This window comes from Dipodomys spectabilis, unplaced genomic scaffold, assembly GCF_019054845.1.
Source record: "Dipodomys spectabilis isolate Male_0828 unplaced genomic scaffold, ASM1905484v1 ptg000002l, whole genome shotgun sequence".
Classification (NCBI taxonomy): Eukaryota; Metazoa; Chordata; class Mammalia; order Rodentia; family Heteromyidae; genus Dipodomys; species Dipodomys spectabilis.
The window spans coordinates 50,761,403-50,782,946 of NW_024870679.1; the positions used below are offsets into that span (position 1 = coordinate 50,761,403).

General features: G+C 45.2%; 1 protein-coding gene across 10 annotated transcripts in view; it reads right to left on the reverse strand.

Annotated features, from left to right (window-relative positions):
• Nucleotides 1-21,544, reverse strand: part of Eri3 (ERI1 exoribonuclease family member 3) — a 133,079-nt gene that overhangs the window by 60,660 nt on the left and 50,875 nt on the right. For all 10 annotated transcript variants that reach the window (XM_042675868.1, XM_042675852.1, XM_042675834.1 and 7 more), the window contains one exon: nucleotides 3,604-3,676. In XM_042675868.1, coding sequence (XP_042531802.1) covers nucleotides 3,604-3,676 — 73 coding nt within the window. The remainder of the gene's footprint in view (nucleotides 1-3,603; nucleotides 3,677-21,544) is intronic.

Genomic DNA, 21,544 nt, shown 5'->3' on the forward strand with positions numbered 1-21,544 from the left:
CAAGAAAGATGACTCTTACGTCCAATTAACCAACAAAAAGCCAGAAGTGGAGGTATAGCTTCAGTGGTACAGCACCAGTCTTGAGGGAAGGAGACCATCCTGGCCCTGAGTTCAAGCTCCCCCATTCCTCCACTCCCCCACAAAAAAAAAAAAAAAAAAACAAGTAAAAGAAAATTCTTCACATTCCCAGGATCTGGCACATAGAAAATACTCAAAAATATTTGTTGTCAGGCACAGGTGGCTCACACCTATAATCTTGGCTGAGATTCAAAGGATCATGGTTTAATGCCAGCCTGGAAAAAAAGAGTTCATGAAACTCCAAATCCAAAGTAGCCAGCAAGAAGCAGGCCTGGAGACATGGATCAAGAGGCAGAGCACCAGCACAGAAAGCAAGCCAAGCAAGTGCAAGGCCCTGAATTCAAACCCCAATATTGAAAACAAAGTGTAGGAGTGGGGCATGGTTCAAGTAATGTACCACTTGCACAGCAAGTAGGAGACTGAGTTCAAACTAAATACTTTATTATTGATGAAGATGTATATATATATATATATATGTGCATGCATACATATACTTTATGAATATGTGTAAATACATTAATGCCTATATTGTTTCTATGGGTGACAATACTTATGAAAATACGTGTATACACATGTATGTAAGTAAGGATATATACCTAAAATTCTGGGTGTATTCATTCACAAGTACACAAGTATATTAATGCATGTATGTATGCATGCATGTGCATGTATGCATTTTTCTAGACCCTCAGTGACAGCTCTAACCTCCTGGAAGGAGCTGGAGGCAGAGCCTCGAGACTACTCTAAGCTGACAGTTCAATAAAAGTCTAAGATCATTCAATGACATTCCAAATGTCAGCAAACACTGGCTTGATCCACTTTGCTACAGGGAAAGTAGGTAGAGGTGGGAGATGTAGAAAGCTGGCTGCTGAAAAGTTCCTCTTTCTTGATGCTGCCCACACCATTTCTCAATAGAGGGCATGAGAAAGACACTTTATCTCTTCTCAGTTTAGAGTCCTTGGGAAACTGGAATGGTAGTTCAGTCCTAGATGCTTACATAGGTCTACGCCTGAAATGATGTGGCTATAGAGGGAAGAAGAAAGGGTGAGACTCCCTTGTCCTTTCAGACCTGCTCAGTTTACCTCCTAAGAAGAAAACACTGTGTCAGTAGAGTCCTGGGTTGGCAATGTGGCTTAGTAGTAGAGTGCTTGCTTAGCATGCATGAAACCCTGGGTTCAATTTCTCAGTACCACATACACAGAAAAAGCCTGAAGTGGCGCTGTGGCTCAAGTGGTAGAGCACTAGCCTTGAGCAAAAGAAGCTCGGGGACAATGCCCAGGCCCTGAATTCAAGACCCAGGACTGGCAAAAACAAACAAACAAAGAGTCCTCAGTGTCCCTTGTTGGGTGCCCACACCCTCCTTCTATAGCTTGATAGTCTGGAGGAGAGCCAAGCTGAAGGGGCTCAGAACAGCCAACCTCTACTCCCACCCGTTAGCCCAGCAGCACCAAGGTGGCCCTGAATGCAATGTTACCACATGGGTCAGCTATTCTCCTGCCTTTCTGCCAAGGGACCTAGAGGCGGGCAGCTATCCACACACCAAAAAGTCTAGTGAACTTCACAGAGTAATTGTTCATGGTCAGTGCCTGCCTCGCCTGGCCGGGCCTTCACATTACATTTGCTGAGACCGGCATGCAGCTTGAGATGAGCTCTGACAGCTGGCATGCTGTCTTGTAGGAGCGCATGTCTAGCCCCACCACCAAGCCCCGCCTCTATGGCACTAGTTCTCAAAGACAAGCTAGTCAGTCAGCAATTACTCACTAAGCACACACTGTGTACCCAACCCTGATCTCACAACCAGGACACAGATTCAGTCCCTATGCTCTAGACAGGCATGTCCAGAAGGAAACATATATCAGCTCTGTTTCAACTAAGTTAACTGATATCCCAAGTATAAGGGGCCTCAAGGCAAAAAGAGAGATATCTGAATAGAATCTTGAAGGAGAGGCAATATGATGATGATGGCTGTGGCACATTTCAGGCAGAGGAAGAGCACAGGTTAAGGTTAGATATAGGACAGAGCCTAGACTCCTCAGGCAAAGATGGAAGTAGTGGGAGTAGTGGCTTAGCTGCATAAGTGATCAGCAGGAGAGAGGGGCAGAAGTCAAAGAACAAGTAGTAGAAGTGCAAAGGACCTGTATACCAGGGGAAAGCAAAGAATGTTACCACAAACCAAGGAACCAAGTCCGTAGTCATTCTCAGTGTAGAACTTTTTTCCTACTGCTTCATATGCTCCTTGAGCTCCAGCTACACATATGAAAAGTATCTGTACTCCTACAATATATGCCTAGAAAGCATTCTCCTGGTAACTTGACACATCTTCTTCATTCCACAGTTTAAGATCCAAATCCTCACAATATTTACCCTGATTCCTTAATGATCTCTTTTCTGAGCTTCCAGGAGCCCTCACCATGGTGTCTGGTGTGTTTTACCTTTATCCAACTTCCTAGGAGCTACTAAGCTAACCCTTGGCATGAGATTTTTGAGGCTGCTCCAGGAAAAGAATGATTGTCTTTGGGCTGGGAAGGTGGCTCAGTGGTAGAGCGCTTGCCTCGCATGCATGAGGCCCTGGGTTCGATTCCTCAGTACCACATAAGCAAAAAGAAAAAAGCCAGAAGTGGCGCTGTGGCTCAAATGGTAGAGTGCTAGCCTTGAGCTGAAGAGCTGAGGGACAGCGCCCAGGCCCAGAGTTCAGGCCTATGACCGGACCCCAAAAAAAATAAAAAAGAATGATTGTCTTTATATCAGATTGATTTATGGAGGGTCGGTCTCCTGTAGACCAACTCTACCACATCAAGGATCTCAAGAGCAAGATCTGGTGAGTCTACTTTACACCTCCTTTCTTCTGCTCATGTAGGATGTATAGCACTAGTAAAACTAGTAAAGCACAGTTTTCTAAATAATTCATTCTCTATCAGAGCCATTATACTAACTACACAGCTCCTTCCCAACCTCATGGCAACTTGCCAAGTACTTAGTGTGGGGTTAGTGCCTGGCCCTTCATTTGTGTCCAAAGGGAACCAAACTTTAGGGTCCATGAGCTTTAGGTTCCCACATGAGCAAGGCTCTACTGGAACCAGATGGACCAAAGCCAACTTGAAGAAGCCTTTCTTCCCAACTAGAGGGAAATATGAAGATATCAGGAGGCTCAGAGCACACAGTTCTAAGGACATCAAAGGAGAATGCTTTCCCAGAGGCACAGCTAGGACAACATCTCTTCTAGAGACAACATGACTCAGCCCAGAGACTCAGCTCTGATTTAGAACCCTGGAAAATCCCCTTAACTAAGACTTCTGCATGTCTGTGTGATTCCAACTAGGACAGTGATTCATACTCTACCAATATCCTAGCCCCATACAGCTCTCCATTCCCAGGAATAATTACAACATTTCAGCACATATTACCTAGGAAAAGAGGGAAAAGGGATGCTGAAAGAAAGAACAAAAAAAAGATAACAGAGATGGAAGGGGAGCTCATAGGCACAGAAAAACCAGAGCAAGGCTCTGGGTGAAGTTCAAACAGTACCTTTTTCAGATTAATCCACTGCTTGAAGTAATCTGCCACTGGCAGGCCCAAGTACTGGCACTGTCCTGGGAGCCTACAAGAAAGAGAAGAGAGAATAAGTTGGATGAAAGGATGGAGTCTTAAGCTAGAAAGTCCAATACATGACAAAACAGGTTTCAGAAGCTAATGCTTTAGCCATGGGTTTTTGTCACCAAGAAAGGAATTCTACCTCTAGCACCATAAACACAACTCTAGAACCTTCCCTAAGATTCAAATGTGTATGCCTGGAGACCCCATCAAAATAATATCAGCAGACCAGGTACCAGTGGCTCTTAATCCTGGCTACTCAGGAGGCTGAAATCTGAGGATTGAGGTTCAAAGTCAGCCTGGGCAGGAAAGTCCATGAGATTTTTTTTAAACCTCCAATTAACCACCGGAAAACCAGAAGTGGTACTGTGGCTCAAAATGGTAGAGTGCTAGCCTTGAGCAAAAGAACTCAGGGACAGAGCCTAGACCTTGAGTTCAAGCCACACAAGTAACAAAATAATAATAATAATAATAATATCAACAGCTAATGTTTTCTGAAGACCTGTAGTATGTCAAGTGCCTTACTTACATGCTTCATATTTAATCTTCAAAATGATGCTGTGAGGCATGAACTGTTATCTATGTTTTATAGAGAAGAAAAGGAGATTGAGAGACGTTATCCAATATCCCACAGATCAAAATCGATAGTACTGGGGCTGGGAAGGTGGCTTAGCGGTAGAGTGCTTGCCTTGCATACATGAGGCCCTGGGTTCGATTCCTCAGCACCACATAAACAGAAAAGGCTGGAAGTGCTAACCTTGAGTTGAAGAGCTCAGGGACAGCGCCCAGGCCTCGAGTTCAAGCCCCACGACCAAAACAACAACAACAACAACCCCCCCCCCCCAAATTGATAGTACTAAAAACTGAACTTAGTTCTGTCTGACCCCAAAGCAGAGAGGCAGAGATACAAAGCAGGAGGAAAAAAAACCAAAAACGAAACACATGACATATAGATAGATGGGCAGGGACTCTTCAAAGAAGCAGAGTCTCTCTCAGAGAGTCATGAGGTAAACAGTCCTCCTTCACTGCATGCTGTGGCATCATGGACTGAGTTGCCACAGGCCCAAAGCAGCAAAGACAAGCGACCATGGACTAAAACCTCTGAAACCATGATGTTCCAAAACAATTGACTGTTTTAAGATGATTCTCAGGTACTTTGTCACAGTAACAGAGAGCTAACATTGATCCCAACAAGGGGAACAGTGGAGCCAAGTTAAAGACTGGTACCTTGGTTAATGCTATGGCTTGACTATATTGGAAGTTCACGTGTTAGAAACATAATGCTCAATGCAGGTGGCTCATGCCTGTAATCCTAGTTACTCAGGAGGCTGATATCTGAAGCCAGCCTGGGCAATAAAGTCCTTAATACTCTTATCTCCAATTAACCAGCAAAAAGCCAGAAGTAGAGCTGTGGCTCAAGGGATCAGAGCACTAGCCTTGAATGAAAAAGCTAAGGGACAGTGCCCAAGCCCTGAGTTCAAGTCTCAGTACTAGAACACACACACACACACACACACACACACACACACACACACACACACACACACACACACACACACACACACACACACACACACACACACACACACACACACAGAGTTCAGTTCCTTTTCTCTGTCTGTATCTCCCTCTCTTTCCTTATCTCCCTCTCCCCATCCCCTCTCTTCCTCATATGTACCCTCTGCCCTTCTACCTTCTACCATGGGATGACACGGCATGAAGGCCCTCCTCAGATGTGGCTCCCTCAACTTGGGACTTCCCAAGCCTTAAATGTGTAAAAGAATAAATGTCAGCCAGGTGCTGGTGGCTCATGCCAGTAATCCTAGCTACTCAGGAGGCTGAGATCTGAGGATCGAGGCTCAAAGCCAGGCCAGGCAAGAAAGTCCATGAGACTCTTATCTCCAAATAACCACCAAAAAACCAGAAGTGGTGCTGTGGCTCAAGTGCTAGACTTGAGCTGAAGAGCTCAGGGACAGTGCCCAAACCCAGAGTTCAAGACCCACGACTGGCAAAAAAACAAAAACAAAAAACCTATTGTTTATAAATTACCCTGTCTCAATATTATGTTACAGTGGAACAAAACAGACTAAGACAGCTAGCTTTATGATACTGAGATACATATATAGTAAGAGGCAATGGCACAGAGAGCATACCTGCTACCCAAGGAGGCCAGTATTTGATCAATTTTCTTATTAATTTCAAGTTTTCTGCATACAGTGTATCCCTGTCTACCCAAATTGAGATAGGCTGCTCCCACAGTCCTACTCTTAGTAATCTTCTGGAAAAAGACAGGACAAATGCAGTTTTAGATAAATTTTTGATACATGGTAAACAATCAATGTTGATTGAGTCTGAGATCTGTGGAACATTTGGTAGTGGAACAATGTCTAGGAGGAACACATACACATATTTGAAGACAGATCTGGACTACAGATGATGATTCATTAATGTAAGTAAAATTAAAATCACAATAATTGTACAAGATAGCCTAGGAAGAATAATAATACAGGGTGAGGTGAGCAGACGGCCTAGGCTTATGTCTTATTTTCACTGACCTAAAATAAAACCACTTTTACCAGACGATTGCCACATATGAGAAATTCATATATCAAGCAGCAGCCAATTGTAATTTTGAACTCTAGTTTAGAGCAACTTTTAAATACTAAACTAAAACTTGCCTCCTCACAACTCCTCTTCTGAGTCTGAGGTATGTGAAGAGAACAAGATCACCTTCTAAGATCTGAGAGTCCAGTCTGCAGGCCACATCCCCTTACCTCTTTTCAGAGTTCTTCAAAAGACAAGGACTCACCCAACTCACTCTCTTTTTTAGAGTATCAGATGCCCAACCAAGGTCACACATACTCTTATGATCCCACATCACATTACCTGTAGTGAGCCTAAATTATGGAAGCATACTTCCCTTTTCTGTTTATATGTTTGATACATATAAACCTATATTTAAGTTAGATATATAAACATATATGTTTATATACATACATATGTATATAAAACTTAAATCTAGATCATAAAGTGGTCAAGCAAGACAAGAGCAAAGAAAACCCCAACAGTCAAAATTGATCTTGGCGAAAGGAATGTCAGTATCATTGGGCTAGATGGGAGAGGGAAGAGGGAGCCTGCAAAGTGTAGAATAGGTAAGGAATAAGAAACTCCTTTCTTTGAAAGTTTGGGTACAAGAATCCAACTGAGTCAGTTCAGCCTTCCATCCATCACCCTTCAAACACTTACCATGTCTCAGGCAGTATAGTATGTATTCACTTTTACTTCATTTTCTTTTCTTATTCTAGAAGTACTGGGGTTTGAACTCTGGGCCTTCTATCACTTGAACTATACCTCTGAAGCCCTAAGGACTCATTTTTATAAGATCCAAAATATCTTACTGAGGTATAGGTTTCATTCAAACATCCAGGTGGAACAGTGATATTAACCATAATCAGTTAGTTTTCTGGTAGAGAATTCTAGCTGAGACCAAGAGGACGAAGGGGCACCAGAGAGGATATTCTCATGTAGAGTCAAGGACCAAGGGTATGGGGATAGTAGACAAGGTTTACAAGGATAAGAGGTGCCAGAATATAATTGTCTGGGAAGTAAAATTAATCTGGCTGAATAATTGTCTTGGGTTTTTTTTTTCATTTTTCTTTCATATTCCTTATTCTTGATGTTTGTGAAAATGCTTGCTGAGCTCAGCTGTTTTAGAAAAATCACACCAAGGTCAAGGTGAAGAGTCCACTAGAAGCAGAATAGCATGGGAGACTGGGCAGCAAAAGGCAGGGAGTCTTTATCTTATTTTTCCCTGGGCCATTTTCAGCATCTGAGCTCTTTTCATTGACACAGACCAGGAGTCCTATTAGCTCTGGCTAGGGCTGGAGGACAAAGGGATGTCTCTTCAGTGAGATTTCAAAAATATAGTACATACCAGCTATACACACTTCTACGCAGTTAGGAAGGTTATCCCTCAGTAGGATCCTGCTTGCTCCTTTGGAGGATCTATACCAGAAGGACCACTTGGAGGACAGATTACTGGGCTAGATACACATCCAAGACTGAATAGAGCTCAGCAGCAGCCCTGAATGTCCTTCTACACCCATGCTGACTGAAGCATGACAAGAGGAGAATTATCAGTCTCATTCAGAAGCCTAAGGACTAACATTCAGGTTGTTGAGTAGTCCTCTGAATGTTTCAGTTTTATGGCCTAAGAACCAAGAAGTACAAATGTAGCAAGGCCTAGCCCCATCTTCATGACAGACATGGAACTAAGGGCCAACCTGAACTCCCAAGTGTCTCATGGGAAGACAGCTATATATTTCTATCACACAACTATGTCCCATATTAGTGTTCACCAAGAAATTAACTATATTAGCAAGGCAGAATGGCCAGTATCCTCTATACAAAAAAAGAAACAGACTCAGGGAAGAAAAAGGTTTGAACAATCATGTATCAAACCAAGAACAGAACTAGAAGTAGATGCTAAGTCTTCTGCCTGCAAAGGCTCTGGTTGTATAGATTCATTTAGAGATCTTGCCATCTCTGGGAAGGCAAAGACTCAGGCAGGTAGAATGGTGGTTAATGCTCAACGTCATCCCTTCATTTGAGGTTCTTATCAGCTGGAGGCTAGGGTCAGTGGGTACCAGTGAATATGTGATTCCATGAATTGGGGAAAGAGATGGGTGCTAATGCCTCACACCTGTAATCCTAACTACCTGGGAGGTATGTAGGCTGAGAGTAGAAGGATCATGATTCAAAGCCAGCCCACAGAAAAGTTCTTAAGATCCTATCTTGAAAATAATTAGTCAAAAGCACACCTCCATCTCAAGTAGAACATCAGCCCTACCAAGTGACAGGCCCTGAGTTCAAATCCCAGTACCACCAAAAAGAAAAAAAAAGGAAAAGGAGCAAAAGTCTCTGTGGCACAAAGAATCTGAATGTTGTTAAGTTCCTACCAGACACCGATCACAAGAGCCACTGGCAGTGGGCCCTGGACTAGCCTGCGGGCATGAATGTGCAGGCAAATTTATGGTACCCAGGTCTCCATGCAGCTGGATTCACTGGGCACAAAACTCCCCAACTGCCCAAACATCATCTGGCCATGCTTATTACTGTTGCCCAATGAAATTTTATGCATCGAGTCCACAGGTGTTATTTCCCCTTCTTTATGAGGGTCAGAATGACATCACCAATGGCCAATAGAAAATATCCAATTATGTCCAAGCCATAAAAAGGAATGTATTCCCCCCCCCCACCCGGCCCCACCACCAAATCAAAACTTCCTTCAGTTTCATGAATTTAAGGGGCTCCCTTTAAGGAAGCCCCCCTCCCTAGTCCTGCCTGTGGGTTCTTAACCAAGGTACATTATCACTTTACAGATACTGAGGGCTTAGAGCCTGAGAGAGCTTCTACCCTTGGCATTTACCATGTGGCCCTGCTTTATTACATTGGCCCATCAGGGTCATCAGAACAGAGCATCAGACTCTACCACAAGATTCCTCATTTTTACATCAGAGGAAGTTAGAAAAGTTGCTTTGTTATTTCTTTTAAATAATAAGATGGCTAACAGGCAGGTCTCTTTTGCCTAGAAATAAGAGAACAATATGGGAGAAAAGAGGTACAGAAAACCATCTCTTCCAATAAGCATGGACAACAAAGCAAAAGGAACCCAGACTTTCCTACCCCAACCTCATTCAACTCTACCACCTGCAAACTGAGCTGTTCTGGCTTGGCCCAGACAGCCCTGATAGCAAACAGGTGTAGCTAGCTCAGCCCCAGCCAACACTGGGGAGTAGCTCATTAAGGGAACCCCCCCCCACCAATGCTAATGGGTATGGCCAAGGTAGAGCCATTGTGAACAAGAGCTCAGCTTTGAAGATTAGGTGAACAAAGCTGGGGAGAGAACTGCTAGGCTTGAGTCAGAAACCATGCAGGTCTGATGTTAGACTGACAGACTGGCAGACAGGCATCAACAAGCAGGACCAACCAGAGAGTAGGCACCTTGTGCCTAGAAAAGGTCACATTATTTCTTATCCAATTCTATCTCTTCAAGTCTTAGAGACAAACCCAACTCAAGAAATGCATGTTAGTCTTGATTTTAAGACTCAAGCCCTTAAATGGAAGAGGGAACCAGCAGACTCTGAAGTTATCCTCAACCCATTTCTGCCTTTCTGGAAAGGCTGTGTGATCTGAGTCTCAGAATGAAGAAAACTCCTGGTTCTATGGCCTAACAGCACTAAGGTATACATGCACCGCTCACCTGTAGGAACAAACTGTGGAGTAGGGGAGAGGGTGTTTTCCTCAGTCATTAGAGGCCCAGCGCTGGGAAGCAGCAGGCCTGGAGAAGCTGTAGGGAATATTCTGAAAAGGGATACCTATGAGGTATGTGGGATTGTTTCCATCCCATTTCCACATATGCTAATTCCAATATACTCCCAAAGAATGTTGTCACCAGATGTCCTCCATCACAGAACTACTACAATTTCCTCTGCTACTCTCCTAGTGTTGAGGCTGAATCTTGAGAAAGGAAGGCTCTCAAGCCTCTGGGAGTCCTATCTAGTCAGAGCTCAAAAGCTGCCTGCATGAGTCTGTAGCCAGCATTTCCAAGCCACCCCAGCCTGGGCAGCACTTAGCTGGGAACACAGCTCTTTGTTTCTCCTTCCACTCCCTACCCAGAGGAGATAAACAGACCCTGGTGATGAACGGCCCGCCTTTCACGATCACTTTTCCTCAAGTTGAGGAGAGTAGCTAGTGATGGATGGGCTGGAATTTGGTTATCAGAAAGGGCTGTCAGCCAGAGGTGCCTATCTCCTCCCCCACTACGCAGGGCATCATTACACTGTGGCACTGAGGTAAAATATGACCAAGGGGAGGGAAGGAAGAAAGAGGAAAAGGCTGGGCTTACACACGGAGCAAATTGAGCAACAATGAGAGCAGGCACGAGGCTGGGACGTTAGTTATCTGCCTGTGACACCTTTTATCTCTGCACAAATTGGTCCATCCTCCCCCACTGCATCTCTTATACAAACAGAGGCAGACACAATGTGTCACCACTGCAACAGCGCAGCAATTTAACCCGAATTAGTGAGGGGGTCAAGCTAGGAAATAGGGGTTTCTCATTTCAACAGGTTCCTTAGTTTCAGCTCTGAACCACCACATTTTGAGGAGGAAGGTAGAAAGCGGAGTCATAATTAAATCTACTCACTTGGCCACTGTGGATGTATAAAAAATTAATGCTCAAGCCTCCTACTTACCAAAGCGGGTTAGTCTTCATTTCACCTTTGAGATGCACCACATCACAAGATATAACACTGGCCTGCCCTAGGCAGGCCTAGCACTCAGTGCTTTAAGAATCAGCAAGAACAGGGTGGGAGAAAAGAGGTACAACCCAAAGACATCAGCCCCAAGTTAGAAATCCTAGCTAGAAGCAGTATAGCGTTGGGAGAGTATTGGGCAGGGGGAAGGGGAAGAGCCAGGATGACAGTTTATAGGTACTGAGATAGGTCCTCAACATTTGAATCTACAGAACATAAAAACATTCTGGATCCACTCTCTAAAAGAAGATGTGCAAGGTGTAAACTCTTACAGACAGACAGACAGCTATGTGGAATGGTAGGATTACTAGCACTGATAAAGCTAAATGAGCAAGCAAAAAGAAGCTTGGCCTGCTTGATCAATAACCTCCCCCATGGCTGGACCTGGATCTGGAAAGGCTCCTGATAGTAGGCAATGTAGTTCAACTGCCACCCAGTACCATGGCTCCACTGTTCAAATGACAAGTTAGACAAGTGATCATGTGTCCTTGAGCAAGCAAAATCACTTCCATGTCCTGCTCTGTGAAAGGCTTAAAGGAGCCAGCTAAGGGAAGCATACTTTATAAGTACAGGTTCAAGGGAAGCATTCAGCTTAGAAGGAAATCAGCTGACACCAAACCTGCAATGGCCTTAAAAATGCTTTTAGGCTACCTATATTAAGATAGGACCTTAGGAAAGAGATACTAGAGAAGGCTTGTTAAGGTTAAAAGGCAAAGAGATGCTGGATGGCTTCACACTTATAATCCTAGCTACTCAGGAGGCTGGCTGAGATCTGAGAATCACAGTTTCCTGGGCAGGAGCAGCAAGTGGAGCTATAGCTCATGAGAGTGGTAGAGAGCTAGCCTTAAGCAAAAGAAAAAAAAAAAGCTTAGGGACAACAGTGCTCAGGCCCTGAGTTTAAGCTCAGAACCATCAACACCCCTCCACCATCACCAAAAAAAAGGCAAAGGCAAAGTTCTAGAATCACTCAACAGCTACAAAAATGAATTCCTAGAAGCCTGGACTATGAGGAAGAGTAATGGATACAGAAGATATCCTGGGACTCATTCTTCAAACGCCAAAACTCAGCAAATGAATAAGAGAAACAAAAGTCAAGACACTACTCTAAACACAAAATAGCAAGCCTTCCTATCTTAATTGGCCACCATACATTTTTATGAGTACTGCTAAGCCCCAGGACCCTCAAGGTAGAGGCTATGTAAGCTTGATTCCTATATTCAGAAACTTCCAAGTGTAGTCACCCAGAAAATAACCACAACATAAACACTACTGATTGCTCTAGGAGAAACTAGTGAGAAAGGGTCATCTTGTTTCTGGTGATGGGAGGACACTGTCTTGGAGCACTTATGAACCACTGCTCAAGCAAGTGCACAGTGCTTAGGTACACATTCTGTCCCTTCACTGCTCTCTGCCTGCTCTCAGCCCTGGGAGAACACACTGCTGGCTTCTCAGCCCACTTTGCCCCCACACTTGCTCTCATCCTCTGGGACAGCTGCAGGTTACAATTCCAACCACAGGCTTCAGAAAGACGATATACTTGCTGGAGCCTGCAAAGGGTCAGGAGAGAGTACTATTTGAAATACCAGCATGACAGCTGGCTCCTTGTCTGTCTCTTCCTCCCCCAAGCCCCTCCCCAAACTTGTCATGGTACAAGAAGCCTATAAGCAGCCCATCAGCTTTAAATATCAGTGTGCGTGAAGCAGGAGCACAGGAGCGAGGGAGCAGGAAGCAGACAGCAAGCGCCTCTGTCGCCACTGCCTGTCAGGGAACACTAATGAATTTCACCAGCAGCAGCCATGCTTCAGAGGGGTGAGGGTGAAGAGGGGGTGGGGAGTTTTCAAGGAAGAACTCTTCCAGTATGAAAACATCTTTTTCCCAAAGCCCTGTTTATATCTGTCACTGTGGAGCTGAGGACTACAGCTTGCCCGGGACTTCAGTGGAGGGAAGGTTGGGCCAAGCCCTGTTGTCCTCCCAGACAAAAAGGAGAATTCAAGTGTGAGGCTGGAGAAGTTAGCTGAGCCCCATAATGAGGACCTCTGGCAAATCTCTTACCTTGCCTTACCACCATCTCATAAAGACTTTAAGATGCTTGGTTGAGGAAACAAAGACAAGAAGAGAGGGTCCCAGGTAGGGAGAGGTGACCATTTCTGCCTTCCTTAGGCAGACTTACCACCCATTATTCACTTCATAGCAACTTCACCTAACTCCATGGTGTGTGTGGGGGGGGGGGGGGAGGGGCGGGCGGAGAAGAGATGGCAAGGTATTAAAAGCCAATCCCTTCAGAATGATGGGATGGGAGAGAAGGGGAGGGGAGGGGAGGGAAGGGGAAAAGAGGGAAAGAAAGGGAGGGGGACTCCAGTCCCAGTCCCAATAGGAGACAGAGATGCTTATGATTTTACAAATAAAGAAATGGAGGGTAAGAGTGGTAATGTGACTACTTCAAGATACTACAACTAGTAAGTAGTGGAGCCAGGTCTTGAACCCAGGTAGTTTTCTGTTTTGTTTTGTTTTTCCTTAAGTTTGAATAGCCCTGCTGTTCTTACAGTATCACAGCATTTTGGAGGAAGGGGACTGTTCATCTCACTATTTCCTGTGTCTTCTGCCAAGCTCTGCCTTTCTTCTCCATTCCCTTCCACTGTTACACATACCTCTCTGGACTGGTATGGGCCACAGATGCCATGTAGCTCTAGACTGGGCTTCAGGCCAGGGTGAACCTAGTGAGGCAGAGAAAGCCTTGGGAGTGAGCCAAGCCATCATTACCTGGGAGTCTCCACAGCTCAGAGGACATGGATGAAGCATAAGTCTTCCCTTGGGTGCCCTTTGCCCAACTCTGAGCAGCAGTGTCTGATCTGGCATCGACCTGCTGTGCAGGGGGCAAATGACATTTAATTTCCTTTTGGTATCCCTAAGGTACAGATGAAAGGCCGTCACCTGCGTCTGGGTCTGGTGGCACAGCTGGAAGTATTCCCAGACATGTTGCTCTGGAGAGTTCCCAACAGAAACCAGAACACAAGCGGGTGCAGAGGGATGCCCCTGAGGCCAGGCTGCAGGTCCTCCCAAGGAAAACCAACCTCAAATCCCTAGTGCCAAACAGTTGCTCAAAGCCTCCAAAATGCACCATCTTCTGTATGTAGTGCCTCACCGTTCCACAGCTTTTTAGCTCACTTACCAACTACCTCTATTCACTTCTCCCCCAACAAAGCCCACAGGAAACACACAAGTATCACAAACACCTTATAGAAAAAAGTGTAACATTCACCTCCCCAATGCCACAAATATTCACCCAAGAACATACCACTTCTGTCTCCCAGTCTCAAAACAACAGGACAAGCCCTTCTCTACGTCCTTCCTACGGAAACCCTTTCAGGGAAGGATACAGTGCCCACTTGTGCCCCATGTGCTGGAATGACCACTGGGATCTGGCCAGAGCTCTTCCCCAGACTGATTGACAGATGCCCCAGCAGAGAGTAGAGTAGGGGAAGCGGTTACTCTCTTTTTGACCAGAAGCTCCTAAGTTTGAGTTGTCTCCGAAATACCTTGCTCATCTACTACAGTCTCCACCTGGTTCTGTGGCCATCTTGACCCTATGCTGGACTATCTTTGTGTGGCCTGCAATGCCCTCTGGAGGCATTGCAGAGAGGCGTCCTTCTACACTCAAGATCTGGAAGCAGTGTGCTCCATTATAGGTGCTCAAGACCTGCTGTTGTTCTTAACCTTCTGATGACCCCCCCTTCTCTCATACCCTCCCCTCCCCTGTTCTGTTCCCGGCACTGTGCTTACTAGGCCCAGAACAGTTCTCAACAGGAGCTGACTTTAGGCCACTGCTGAATATCAGCATCATCAAGATACATGTGGTTAGCCTCTTCAATGGCAGTTTCTAAAAGTATTCTTTGGGAGAGAGAAAAGCTGCAGTGGAGGGTAACTGACATTTATAGGAAGGTTCTACTGAAGATGTGAGGCACATGACACTCTTAAATCAACACATGGACACACCTGCTACCATGATCAATCATCTAAACTGCCTTCAGGGACCAGACAGATTGCATTCAACAAATCTTTGGACAAATGCAGAATACTCCAAAGGAAAACATCACTCATTAGAAGTTTCCAAACCTGGATATGGGACTATGGACATACAGGGTGATGCTCGTCAGCCGAGTAATAAAGGTCTGTCTCCTGGCTTTAGGGAGCCTATAGAGAATTCACAAATGCCAAAAAAAAAGTAGGTGCAGCCTTCTGGCCCCCAAAACTAAGCCCACTGTCTGGGTCTCCTACAGTTAGGTTTGGGAAGAATAGGTGTTACAGGGGATTGGGCACCACCTAGATAAAGCCACTTGTTAATAGGCTCTGGATTCTTTTATCCCTGGGGAAAGAAAGGTAGCAATGAGTGCCCCCCCCCAACACACACACACACACACACACACACACACACACACACACACGCACGCCTCCCAGCAGAGCCAGGGACAGCCATTAGTGTGTGCCTCAGCAGACAATAGGGAGGAGAAGTCTCCAGAGCAAAGGACAACTGCAGCAATTAGAATGCAGGGAGGTTCAGAAGCTATTTAACTGGGTGACCCCTGAGGTCACTGCATCTGACTCCCATCCCTGGATAAATATTGTATGAGAGGGGAGGGGGTGGGTGAGGGAGCCATCGCAGAGCAACTCCTCCTTCCTTCCTCTCCTCTCCACACCCCACGCGGCTGCCTCCAGCCACACACACCAGAAACATTATTTACAGCCCTGACAGTCAGAGCAATCACTCTGCTAACCAAGAGGGAATGGACAAAGTCGACTTACCAAAAATTGACTATGGCAACTGAAGAAGAAACCAGAGCTAATGGGGGAAGGGAACTGAGCCTACACAGATGCAAGGTTTGCCTCATACTCTGGGTCCTGTAGAGAGCAGATTCCCCTCTGGTACCCCCCAAAATCCTAAACCATGACAAGTGAAGCTAGTCTCAACTGGCAGCAAGTAAATCAGAGAACTGAGCATTCTTCCATGTTTTGAGGGTTCCACAATGGAAACTGTTGGATCGCATTACTACCAAGGTACTCCTTAGTAAAGATGGGAGCCCTGGCTACCTGCCCAGATGAAGCTAGACCAACCACATGCCACTTGCTAACCCAGATGGCCCTTAGCTGACCTTCTGGGGAGAGGCTAAAAGCAAGGAAGTCAGATATCACAGAAAAGGGCTAGGGTTGGGGAAGATAGGAGTGTCTGTGTGCAGGCTGCGCCTCAGCCCCCCCTTTATGTGCTGTTCCTCCAGTCCTGCTCTAATGCACCCTGACATGCCTCTGAAGACAGAGAGCTGTTTGCAGTCAGCACCGTGATTTGTTAGTAATTATTTCCATGGTGTCACATTGCTGTCACTCTGTTAACAAAGAGACAGGCTGCCTCAGGCTGCCTGCAAGAAAGAATCACAGAGAAAAAGGCCTGTCAGACTCCTGGGATTCTCTGGGTTCGCTGGCTTTCTTCCCCAAACCAACATCCTTGAAGGGTTTGGAAGAAACAGTTTTATAGAACTATCAAGTCTGAGTCATGTCACCCTTTAGCCAGGGACACTGAGAATTTATCCTATCCACTCATAGCTACCCTTCCCAAAGCCCTACAAAGCTAAGTCCTAAACATCCACAAATCATTCAGGCACAGACCTCTGTGCCAACAGAAACCTTGAATTCTCTGGCCTCCAACTACAAGGACCTCTACTCCCTAAGTCTTCTTCCTCACTGAGGAGTGTCTGAAGCCTTTTAGTACTATAGGAGCCTGAAAAAAGCAACCTTACTCAGACCGAACCTTTTGGTCTGCCTTTTGGGATGAATGCGGTTAGAAAGAGTATCATAACAGGAAGTCTTCCTCTGCGAATCTGCTAACCACTATTTAGGAGCAAGGCAGATAAGAGGCCAAAACTTTTCTGCCTTCACATGCATCTATGAGCAGCTACCTGCACGCCGACCTGTTTCCCAGGACCTGGATCTGCCCAGCATCTGCACAGGAGAACAGGTGGTTTGCTTTAGTACACAGTAATGTCTCCATTACCCTGGCTGGGGATCAGAGAACAGATTGGCAAGTGCTGACAAAACAGAGGTCACTCACCTTACAGGTAAGAAAAGTTGGAGATTAATTTACTCCTTTCACAGAGGGAATCAGACTCTAGGATAATGGAAGGGAAGGAAAAAAAAAAAGCCCTAAGAAACTCTTTCTCTGTCCAAGCACCTCGACAGCAGCTAACACCACTTCTACCATCAAGAACAGAAAAGTAAAAGTTCACAGCCCCAGAGAAGTTCCACTAAGCCACTGCTACTGCTCTTGCAGAACCTCACTGGTACAAAAGCCTGGTGGGCAAGACCAAGATTCTTCTGGCATCAAGATCCTAAAGGTAGAAAACAGTGTTGGCTACATGTCCTAGACTGCTGTAATCTCAATAGAGTACAGGGCACATAGTGGATAGACAGCACACATCTGCTGAAAGAAGAAAGAAATGGGCCACTCCACAGGCCCAAGACCAACCTCTTCCTATATATAACCTCAGGGCAATGCACTTTCCAGAACAGACAGGGAAGATCACAAGGTCAAAGATTAGAATTGGAATTGTGTTTTAAAGGATGACAGGAGTTGGGACAATCTAAAAAGTCTAGGGAGTTATCCCTATCAAATTGAACATTTATATACTCATAAACACACATGTACTAAATGACTAAAGAAGGTAGATACTTTTTTGTTGTTTGGGTTTTTTTTTTAACTGTATTTTTTTTTTTTTGTCTTTTCTTTTTTGGTACTGGGGATCGAACCCAGGACGTTGCACTTGCTAGGCAAGCGCTTTGCCACTGAGCTACATCCCAGCCCGAAGGTAGATATTTTTTCTGTCAGAAAGGAAAATAAAATATAGCATAATAATACAATGGAATACACAGCAATAAAAAGGTTAAGCTGATATACAATCACATGGATTAATCCTTCAAATATTTTATGCAAAAGGAGTCAAACACAAAGAGTGTATCTTGTATGATTCAATTGCTATGAAAGTCAAGAATAGGTGCTGTGATTCACATCTATAACCCTAGCTACGTGAAAAATGGAGATCAAGAGGATCATGGTGGGCAAAAAAGTTCATGAGTCTTCAACTCAACCAATAAAAACTAGGCATGGTGGTTCACCTCCCATCTACATGGTTAAGTTTAACTAAGAGGATCATAGTCCAGGAAGGTCTAGGGAATAAATGCAAGACTTTATTTGAAAAAAATAACAAAAGAAAAAAGGAGTAGGTATATTTCTCAGTGAGAGAACACCTGCTTAGCAAATACAAGGCCCTGAGATCAAACCCTAGTATGAAAGGAACAAAGTGGGAGGGAGAGGGAGGGAAGGAAAGAAAAGGAGGGGGAGGGAGGGAAGGAAGGAAAAATGGAGGGAAGGAAGAAGAGAGAAAGAAAGAGAAAGGGGTGGGAAAGCTAGAAAAAGGAAGAAAAGATAAAACAAACCAAGAAATTAGAACAATCCTACCTGGCAAAAGAAGTCATTACTGAATGGTTAGGGGCACAAGGGAACTTTCTGAGATGATGGAAAAGGTTTTTTGTTTTTTGGTTTTTTTTGGGTCCGGTCATGGGGCCTGAACTCTGGGCCTGGGCGCTGTCCCTCAGCTCTTCAGCTCAAGGCTAGCGCTCTACCACTTGAGCCACAGCGCCACTTCCAGCTTTTTCCTTTTTCCTTATGTGGTGCTGAGGAATTGAACCCAGGGCCTCATGCATGCCAGGCAAGTGCTCTACCACTGAGCCACCTTCCCAGCCCCTGGAAAAGGTTTTTTTTAAAAAATTATTTTATTGTTATTATAAAGGTGATATACAGTTACACAAGTCAGTTAGCGTATATTTCTTTTTGGACAATGTCACCCCTTCCCTTGCTCTCCCCTAGTTTTTCCCACCCATCCCCACCCACAAGTCGTATATTTGATTTTTAACAGAGTGTTTAGTAAGTAACACTGCTGCATTTGTTTAGCCTTTGTCCGTCCATTTCTGTGCCTCCTGGAAAAGGTTCTTGATCTTTATCTGGGTGGTAGTAATACAGGTATATACTTGTATATAAATTTATCATACTATAGATTATAGTATACTTCAAATGTTCTACCATATCTATTCAATACTAAAATCTTAAAAAAAAACACCAAAAACTGATACCTGTCACAAAAAAAAAGTTAAAGAAAGAAAAAAAACTACTGATCTAAGAAGTACCTTACACAAAGGAAAATGCTTGCCGAGAACTGGGATTTTCTTCTCCTGGGAGCTTAAGATCAAGACTCTCTGGCTAAGCATCTTGAGACCTTTCACTTTCTACCTGACAGAGGAGATGGGTTCAAGCAAACAGCCAAGACCTGGAAAGACTAAATATGTTCAAAATACTGAGCAGTCAGGCCTAAGTTCTAGACTATATGGAAATGGCCTGCTGGGAGGCTGCATTGGAGGCTCCACCCCATGACAGGTGAGCTCTTTGGAAACTGAAATTATCAAACAGTCCAGGTATTGCCAGCTGGTTCTGAGGCCCTCTGAAGCAGCCTGTCTGTCAGTTTCAGTCACAGACCAGACTCCCAGAAACTGCCCTGAAGAGCTACAGACATCGGATCTCTGCCTGAAAAGTCAGGATGAGACTGGCTGACCTAGCCCAATTCTGGGCTAAAGCCAAGATCTCAGCTTACCTAGCCCTTCATAGCAAGGAGTGAGTGATAAGACTGTCATGGATGGTCACAGAGAGCTTCATATATCAAATCTGGAGGCCAGAACCTAAGCAGTAACATTTGCTTCTGGACCAATTAAGGAGTAAAGAACTATTCAGTCACCAGTTCTGTAGCAGGCCAAAGGATAAGGCTGTCATAGCCTTAAACATCTCACAGCTTGGGGCTGGGAAGTTGGTGCAGTGTTAGAGTGCTTGCCTTGCATGCATGAAGCCCTCTCAGTACCATGAGGGCCTAAGCACCACATAAACCCTCACCATCTTGATTCCTCAGCACTACATAAACAGAAGTGGTAGGCCAGAAGTGGTACTGTGGCTCAAGTGGTAAAGATGAATTGCTGAGGGACAGCGCCCAGGCCCAGAGTTCTGGCCCCACAACTGACAAAAAACAAAAACAAAATACATCTCACAGCCTGATCAGTCATTAAGGAAATATCTTTGTCTTTATCTGGACAACACTTCCATTGGGGGGGGGGGGGAGGTCCTATAATCACCACAGTGATATAATTATTATAATGAGATGAGCCTCAGATTTCTAGCCACTGCCAAAAAAGCCCAGAAAATGGAACACCATAGGCTCTGTCTGCCAGGCAGCAGCAGTGGTTCTTGACCAGATAACAGTTTTTTTTCCCTCCAGAGATCCTTCAGGCCCTAAGCCCTTCTAGGGCAGACCAAACACCCTAAACTAAAACTCCAAGGGAAGGTCACAGGGTGAGATATCAGGACCACATGAAAGAGTGCAAAGGGAACAAAGGCTGGGAACCAAGACTGTTCTGGCTCCACAGAAACCTGTTCTTGCTCTAGGGCTAGCATATAAGAAATGACTAATCCTTAGCCAAGCTCAAAATCAGGAGCCCCTTTGCTGCCTGGGTCTAGGCCCTAGGACACGGAGGGGGAGGTCAGATGTTTCTGAGTAGTCTGGCCCCAGGGGTACCTGAGCTCTCAGGCAGGGCGGGAGTGCTCCTCCAAGCCCAAGAACTCTCATCCCAAGGAGCTGTCAGGCTAACGAGGCTACCCCACCACCACTCCATCTGAGCGTGGCAGGCGGCACCGCACGACTGGCTTCAGGTGGCTCTTCTTTAATTAATGGCATCCCAGGCTCTGCAGGGAGCTTCACCCCACAATGAATGGCCCTCTCTCATTAGAGGCAAGCCTGCCATGATGTATTCAGGGTGAGGGCCAGGATTCATTTCCCTGTCTGTGGGTTGGGGATGGGAGGGAGGAAGAGGCAGCAGGGAGAGATTTATATCGAGTGACTTGGATTAGCCAGAGCTGAAACATGACCCCATCAACTCAAGCTGCCTTCTTGGGGCTAACCCAATGCACCTTTGCTGACGAGAGGGCTCTAGGGAAACTGAAGGGAGGGCAGAAGGTCTGGTTCCCATTCTTTCTAAGCTTAGACTACAACTCTAAGGCCCAGAATTCCTATGCAATCTCCAGAAAATCCTCCCCTTTCCACCATGCACTTCATGTGAATTGGGAGCCTGGGCTGATTGAGCAATTTAGCCTCTCCAGAACTTCTTCATGGCTGGGAAGCTGACCTACTAGCTTCATAGCTACTGATAGGGACTGAGGATTGAAGCCCTTACCGTGGCTTTCCGCTGGCTTTTCTACCTTTGTAGCAAGCAATACCCTCATTCTTTACTTGAAAATAGGAGGTCCATAACTGCTGTCTGGATAGGACCCAGGTACATGGGAAAGGCAAGTTTTGGTCTGCCACAAAAACATGCCAACAACTATCACTTCATTGTGATGGTCCACCAGGCTGAATCCCACCTCCAAGGTTGGGAGATTTTAGGCAACATTATTCTTCTACCCTTGGCACCATCCTGCAGGG